We start from the raw sequence: 8,206 nt of genomic DNA, 5'->3' as shown, positions 1-8,206 counted from the left end.
ATAGTTGAAATGATTCGACTGAAGATGTGTGTTGATGAAATTTGTATACAGCTCGGAGCTGCTTATGATCAGTGACAGTATTGTCTAGAAGGTCGCATTACACTTGGAAGATACCAGACACCCGGCACAACCCAGGAGACGGATGGTAACTTCTGAAAGCAAGGTTTCTGTGTTGACCGCATGTTACACTGACATTGAAGCAGTGTTAAAACAGTGTTAAAAAAAAAACAAAGAAAAACTGACAAATAAGTCTTGTCCAGGAAATTTAAATAACTCCTACAAATCAATTTTAAAAAGATAGAAAAAATGCGGGGAACCTTGAGTAGGCACCTCACCAATAAACATCTCCAGAGGCCCCTAAAGGCAACGACAGCATGATGAACTTCAAGCTAGCAGGAAAATGCAAAGTGTAAATAACTCCAGAAGAAACCACAGAATGGCAAACATCTTAGAAAGAATGAAAATACAGAATTTGCAAGTCCATGAAACAACTAACTCTCCTACTGCTGTGCACATCCCCCCCAAAAAATTCCTGTTAAAACCTCAACCTCCCCCCACCCCAACATGATATTTGAAGCTGCCTGTGGGAGAGAACTAGGTTTGGATTCGCTCATGAAGGGGGCTCCCCGTGATGAGCTCCTGCACGGTAAGAGGGGGAGACACCAGAGCCTCCTGCCCTGACGAGTGACGACGGGTTTGAGAGAGGCCCGCGATGGCAAATGGATTTCTCTCGTAAGGACGGTTCCAGAGTCACTTAACTTTCTATGTTGTATTGAGGATCATGTAGAATTTCATGCAACCCCAAAAGCTGGCTTTGCCCACCCACCCATGAGCTGTGCCTCTGTTTCGGGAAAGAGCCACAAAGGAGAATTTACCAACCAGTAAAACTGCCACAAACTGGCTTGATTTGGGTTTTTTAAGACTTGGAATCCCGGTGAGACGCGTCAAAGGGACTGCACACATGCTGGTTGTAAACTGCCCAGTTGTCTGTCTGGGGGTGACCCTCCATGCCACCCACGTGACTTGCCTTCTCCCATCTGTTTGACACCCTGATAACATCTTGAAGGGACTTAAAATTTTTTGTGAACAGACTCCAGGGTTTCTGGAAGATGGTATTTCTGCCCCTACATCTCTAGGCTAAGCTCTTAAGTAGTTAACGGGTTCACCATTTGTTAGATTAAACTGCCACGGACAGCCTCCTTTTACTGGACTAGAAGCTTCAAGCTTCCAGAACTGTCCTTAAAACTATTCACATTCTAATGAAGTCTGAAGAAAAAATTTAAATATCTGTAAAAATTAGTAGGCAGTCATGTCTGTAAGTTCTGCTGGTGGTGTCTAGTTTGCTTCGTATTGAACGGCCAAAAGTAAACTTTGTGTGACTATAGAGTTTACACAGGCCCTTTCCAGCTTTCTGGCTCACTGGTTATCAAGGACAGCCCCACAGGATGTTTTCCAGAATGTCCACAGACTTGTGTGACCAGTCTAGATCCACTTGTTCTGGCTACCTTGACACAGACTGGCCTTGGGGAGGGCAGTCTTGGAACCGAGGCCAAATTTGTCTCAGACCCTAACGGACAAGAAAGAAAAACAACTTATCTGCATGCTGCCCTTCACTTTACAGAGGGTGGCCGATGGGTAACTCGGGCTCGCTTGCAAGGCTGGGTAAACTGGAAACGCAGAGCGGGAGGGGCTCGCTACCGAGGAGGAAGGGCGCCCCCAGGAACTCAAACCTCCAGTTGTCCGAAGAAAAGCCTCCTCCTCCTCACTGGAGAGCGGCCCTGTGACTGGCCAATGAACTTCAGCCAAGTCCACACTTCTCTGCCCCCAGTGTGCTTACCCCCCCCCCGCCATTAAAATATAACTGCTTTGCCCCAGGCCTGATTCCTCAAACTTACACAACCTCATTTTCTTTCTTAATTGCAGATGTAGAATTAAGTTTACCTCTCTCCTCCTTGCCAAGTGATGTGCAAAGCCGACTTCCCTTCTCAAGCGCCTAATGCCATCCTCTGCTTGCTGCAGGCCAGGTAGAGGCGCCACTGTCCCGAGCCAGCCTGTGTTACCGCTGGCACCTGCAGCCTCCCTGGCTTCCTGGGCTCCCTTCAGTCCAGTCCGGCCTTTGCTTTCTCTGTCTACTGCCAGTAGCTTTTGACTCAACAAGTGTCCTCTAAGCTGGGAGCTGCGATTTTTCCTAAATGCAAGTGCTTCACTGCATATTGTTAGATAACATATTTTGCGCTTTCAAGCAAAACCAAAGTGTCCATCTGCGAGTCAGAAAGAGGGTCTTTGCCAAGCCCCTACCTTGCAGGTACTCTTGAGTGCAGCCTCCTGCCCTGAGAAATGAATACCCCGTCGTTTAACTCTGATTGCAGTATGTTGTTATACCAACCCCAGCTGACCAAGGGCCTACCTCCTCAGTGTGTTACAGGATTCTGGCTAATTAGAGACATAGTATATAAGTCTCTCTTGTTCTGTTCTTTCTAAATGTTACCATTGGTCTTCTAAGGTAGTAGAGTCCAATAGATAAGTCAAATGTATTCCTATATACTAGTAATAGGCAATTATAAAATGAAATAAGATGCATTGGCTGTCACAAGATAAATGCACAGAATGTGCAGTTTGGAGGAATCCAATGAAAGAAATATTTAGTAATAAAGGCAGTGAAATTGTGTTTGCAGATGTCCATAAGGCCTCTATGAACAAAATTAAAATTTTAGTGAATTATTAATATGTGACATATATATCCAATATATTTGCAAAAAACTGTAACTAAGAGTGTATTTGCAAAGTTGCCAGGGGGAAAAAATTTCACAAACACACAATGCAAAATGGTAACTACCCAACACACACCATAGTGAGAAGCCTGACGTGACATGTCCCGGCTGTGGGTTTTTTCCAGATACCCTTTGCCAGAGTCCTTCTATTCGTAGTTTGTTGACAGCTTTCATCATGAAAGAGTTCTGGCTTTTGCCCAATGCCTTTTCTGCATTTGTGGAGATAACCCTGTGGGTTCTGTTTCTGATTCTATGCCTGTTAGTCATTTTGGGGTGTTCAGCCAACCTTGCCTCCCTGGGTTAAACCCAACTTGGTTAGGGTTTTTCATATGGCCAGATGTTTTCCAGTGTTTGTGGATGTTTGCGTCCACCCAGGAGGCCAGGGTAGATTCCCTCCCAAGAAGGTCAGGGTCTCAAGAGGGACGCTGCAACAACAAGGCGAGAAGCCCCTGCTGGTGTTTCGCACAGGGATGAGAAATCTTTCGGGAGCGGGAGAACTCTGTGCCCCTGTCTCCTAAGGTCCAGAGGTGATGCCGCGCCACACCGGCTTCCCGCTCAACGGGGAGGCTGCCAGGGGTCATTTTGCTTTCTGAAACTGAACATTTGTATCTTTGTCACAACTACGGGCATCATGGACTTAAAAGACTGATCCCAGAGCAGTGAAGAAACTGAGATAAGACAGGCAGTTCAAGGCAACTGAAAACTGCCCACCACAATATTTTTTTAAAACCACCAACCGCAGATTCCGGAGGGAACAGTCCAGGATAATATTCCCTGACGTGCCGACTTACCTGCACGGGGCCCTGAGACTGCGGCCCCGCTCCTGCGAAACCGAGTATGATGAACGGCTGCCAGGCTCTAGGCCACACTTAGATGAACTCCTCCACCTTGGGATGGAAGAAGGTGGTGGGACGAGCCAAGAGAATTCGCAGCAGGTCTCGAGCCAGCCCTGAGGGAGGTGTGACCCACACAGCCCTTCATCTCCTCGCGGGACCCCCCCACGAGTATCTCCCCACTTCGCCAGGCTTTGACGGAAGCAAAAGCTGCTCCGGGTGAGGCTCAAACTCACAGCCCCGGGTGAGGCTCGAACTCACAGCCCCAGCATCGCTCACCAGCCACCGCCGTCTAAGTCCCGCGGCTGACCGACTGCGCGGCTGACCGACTGCACCACTGCCGGGGCAGGTCGGAGGGGCCGGAGTCAAGTTTCTTTGACACTGAAGGCTTCAAACCACTCTTGCTAAAGCCTCAGGCGCTTCTGACAGGGGGCTTCCACCAGCCGACCTGGCGCGGGAGCGGGGAGGGGGCCGCGCCCACCCGGGGCTGGGAAGGGCATCGCGGTCCCGGGATTGGCCGAGGGGTGTGTGTGCCGCGGGTTGGGTCTGTCACCGTCACAGCTTCTGGGTTCCCGCGGCCTCCCCACTGCGCCCTCCGGGCTCCCCTCACCCCACTGGGCCCCCATTCCCTCACCCGGCCCTCTACCCGCCTGCCCACCTGCAGCCCCTGTGCCCAGAGCTCAGCCTTCTGCTTGAGTTGTGCCGCCCGTGCCCCCCACAGCCCACTGGCCCCTTGATTTTTGTTTTTAACCTGAAAATGTCCAAATACGTTCCTACTCTTTAACAGAGAGCTAACATTTCCTTTCAAAGAATCACTCACGTAAACGTATAGATGCAACACAGGTTTAGCCACTTCAAAAAAAAAAAAAAATACCCAAAGTTTTAGAAGTCTCCCGCTCAAGTCCACAGCTGCCCTTGTGGTACCTCCTCTCAGGCTTTCCCCCTCGAACAAGCCCCGCACGCTATCCCTTCAGAAGAGGAACAGGGCTGGGGGAGGGATGCTGGGGAATCTCAGGATGTGGTCCCAGTCCACTCCTATGCCCCGAGGCTCCGCTCTCCCCAGCAAAGCTGGGGCTGAGACGAGCTGTCCCGGGGTGACCTTCTAGAGTGGTTCTACCAACACCACTCCTGCGACGAAGTCACGCGCCTGCACCTTAGCACCTGGCCCTAAGTTGTGGGGTAAGAGAGGCTCCTTACAGGCGCCCAGAGGCATCTGGCTCCCACAGTCTGTGTTCACTGGGGGACGCGCCACCCTCAGACCTTCACGGTCTCTCCCCAAAGCACCAAAGTCCTCTAGTAACAAGCACCCCATCCACCATCTTACATGATCATCATTTCTCCTCTCTTCCTCAAGTCCCTGATACATCACATCTGTCAGGGCGCAGCCCTCTACCCGCGGTCAGACTGTAACAATCTCTGTGAAGTTTCAGCAACTACCTTACCACTTCGTGCCAGGGACCGGCTGCCTCGCCCACCCCTCATGGCCGGCTCCTTGCTCACGGTAGGTCACTTGGCTTCAAGCACTTCACTCGAGCCTCTTTCTCAGATCGCTCCCGGGACCCGCTACTGCAGGTTGAGTTCCCTGGAAAGACTCTAAGTTGGAGATTCGCATCCAGGGAATTTTTCTCCATTATGCGTGAGGCAAAGAAAAGCAGTATGTTTCACCAGGGAGAAAACACGGGCTGCAAATTTTACAAATATCAAAGGCATCAGCGTACTCCTTGGGGGTCTCCGCTACTGGGATGAGCTGCCCCACGCTGGGATGTCAGTCTTTTACTCTCCTCTTTGACCAGTCACCGAATGGAGACTGCCCATGGACGGGTCACGAACTTGACAGGACAAGAGCCTAAGAAGGACTCCCCGGGTGACTCCGCGGGTGACCCCCATTCACGCACGCAGGGAGTGACTTCTCGTCCCAGAGCTTCAAGTAACTTGGGCGACACCCCTTTGTGACAGTCTCAGTGAGAAAGGGGAGAAGGGATGCGGAGCGTGAGCTTAGGGAAGGATCTGAAAAGCACCAGCTGCTGCAGAAAACATTTTATTGGCGACAGTGGCGGGCTGGTCTGACACGGAGGGGAGCTGGGGGGAGAGGGCAAGTCCGTCCTGCAGAGCCCCTGCTGGGGGTCACCACCTCACTGCGAGAAACACCAGACAGTTGGGAAAGCCTTGGCAGACCCCCAGGGCGGGAGGCGCCGGGCGCGCCCCCACGCCATGCCCTTCCTTCACCAGAGGTGACTCCTGCTCCCACTCTGCCGGGGCTCCGGTAGGAGCTGACTAGGGTCTCCAGGCAGAGGCGTCCGACACTAGACGGACCCTGAGCGGGGAAGAGCCCGAGACGGATGATGCTTCCCTGGGTGAGGAGGCCCCGCTGGAAGGGAACCTTAGGGCCAGGCGTCCACCTGTCGGGTGGTGGGAGAAGGGAGCATTTCAGGAGAGGGTGGCATGGCTTTTCTTTGGCGGATGGAAGTTCTTAGGGATTTCCATCCTTTTGTTCTCTTGTAAGGAGAAAGGGCAGTAGAGCTTTCAAGTGTGTCTGGGTGATGGAAAACGGGACGTCTGACAGCAGAGAGGTGATTTGGTTCAATGGGGGCCGTGTGGATGGAGGAAGAGACTGTGCCGAGAAGATGGACTCTTCCTTGCACACGCCTTGGGGTACGAGGCAGGCCGGCCCGCGCCCCACTCGGCCTTCCTAGTTGGCATTGAACTGCTTCAGGTAGGCCAGGATGTCCGCCTTCACCGCGCTCACGGTGGTGAGGTGGGACCAGCGCATGACAGGGACTCCGTCGGGTCCCACCAGGAACTTCTCAAAATTCCAGCGGATGTCATGGACCTTTATAGGCTCCCAAGAGATATGTTTCAACATGCCCAGAAACTCCGAGGGGTGAGGACAGGCATGCTGGGGCAGAGACACGGAAGGAGAAGCACCATCATTTCTCTTCCTGGGCCAGGCGGGCTCACTTCGCCCACAGAGACCCACTCCCTCCCAGACCTGGGTACTTCAGTGTCCTGCGACTCTCGTTCTGAGTCACCTGCCCACGAACCGCCTAGCACGTCCCAGGCATCAGTAAAAGTCTATTCCCTCTTTCTGTCTCTCCACACGGCCCCGCACAAAATCGTGCCGCTGTGGGTAAGACAGATCCCTTCTCCAGCTGATGGTTTCCTGCTTTCCCAAGTCCTAGGTTTGTTTGGGTCAGCAACATTTCAAAATGTCTTTTGAGACCACTATAAGGTTACCAACATTGTATCAAATAAGGAAAAAATTTAGAACATCATCACTGGACTATTTAATTTTTCAAAGATATGGCAGGGCAAATTACATGTACTCCTAATCTTAGAAAAAAGGGCAAGTGAGTTTAGGAAACTTTGCTTACACTGTCTAGTTTCTTCAATTTACCAAGGATATATAAAAATCTCAACGTGAGCCAGCCTGGCCTACAGCCCAGCACTTAGAGTCCATGGACTCTGGTGATCTTTAGACATCCTGAGACCCTGAGACAGTCTCTACACCTGCAAGTTGGTGTTTCACAGAAGGCGCTAACTACACTGTCCCATACTTTCTGATTTCTAGTCCCTCTCTGGTAGAAGCTCATCAAGGCGTGGGGTGACCTTCTTCTGCTGAGTTTCCTGACTATTAACAAACTGCCACACTCCGGGCAGGAGGAGTTGAAACCTGCTGGCGTATGCTGCTGAGTGTCACAGGCCTGCGCCCTGTAGGGTGTAGATGTCAGTGAACAGGACACAAGGGGTGCTGAAGAAGCTTCCTCTCTCACACTTCCGCTCGCACGCGAAGCCAGAGCCCACACTCACCGCCTGAGTGCCGCCCTGTGGCGTCTGGAGCCTTTTCCCCGAGCCCAGACCTCCCCGGGCCTGGGCCTGTGGGTCTACACCCGCGGCAGCAGGGAAGAGACTCGGGTGAGCGAGTCACTCACCTTCAAAAAGGTGAAGACCTTTTGTTCCTTTTCACCATTCACAATCCCCTTCTCAAACAGCTGGAAATTAGGTACAAAGCCTCTCCCTGGGCGGACATACCTGCAATGAGCCATGATGTTCTCAGGAGGCTCCAGACTGAGAAAGTTAGGATGGGCCCCGGGTGCGAGCCAGGGCAGCGGGCTACAAGGTTGTGGCTATACAGTAGGCAGCGCTGGGAAGGGCACATCAGGCCAGTTTTGGCTTCTGCTTTTTTTCTGCCTTGGGCCCTCCAATTCACTTAAGTTTTCTTTATCCCCCCCACCCGGCCTGTGCCCCACACTGTTTCTGGGTCGGCTATTTCTGCCTCAGCCGGCCCAGACCCTCACTGCAGCGGAGAGGGCAGCTCTCTGGAGACCCGGGCTCAGGAGGGGCCACGTGGCAACGTTGGGCCCCCACGGGGAGGCCGCCAGCGGGGCCTCTCTTGGGGTTTCCAGCACTTACTTTAGTCCTGGAAGGATCTCCGAGTTCTCTCCGGGTTCCTGCTTTCCAAACTGATTGCAGGGAAAGCCCAGCACAACCAGGCCGAAGGACCTCAGCTCCTCCTGAAGCGCGTTCAGTTCTGCGGGTAAAGGAAGAGGCTGGAAACGCGGCCTCGCGCCGAAAGCCATCTCTGGGGTGCCCACTGCGCTGCGG

The 8,206-nt window shown here is 52.5% G+C and overlaps 1 protein-coding gene across 1 annotated transcript in view; it reads right to left on the bottom strand.

Moving 5' to 3' along the window:
• Nucleotides 1–6,289: 6,289 nt before the first annotated feature.
• GPX5 (glutathione peroxidase 5) overlaps nucleotides 6,290–8,206 on the bottom strand; it is a 7,584-nt gene continuing 5,667 nt past the window's right edge. The window contains exons 3-5 of the mRNA XM_004695443.2: nucleotides 8,015–8,132; nucleotides 7,534–7,633; nucleotides 6,290–6,500 (exon numbers count right to left, since the gene is read on the bottom strand). Of these exons, the coding sequence (XP_004695500.1) occupies nucleotides 6,294–6,500; nucleotides 7,534–7,633; nucleotides 8,015–8,132 (425 nt within the window). The 3' untranslated portion in view covers nucleotides 6,290–6,293. The remainder of the gene's footprint in view (nucleotides 6,501–7,533; nucleotides 7,634–8,014; nucleotides 8,133–8,206) is intronic.

This window comes from Condylura cristata, unplaced genomic scaffold (genome assembly GCF_000260355.1).
Source record: "Condylura cristata isolate star-nosed mole 26May11 unplaced genomic scaffold, ConCri1.0 scaffold00063, whole genome shotgun sequence".
Classification (NCBI taxonomy): domain Eukaryota; kingdom Metazoa; phylum Chordata; class Mammalia; order Eulipotyphla; family Talpidae; genus Condylura; species Condylura cristata.
Note: the sequence above shows the minus strand (reverse complement) of the source record. Positions and strands in the feature narration are given on the sequence as shown.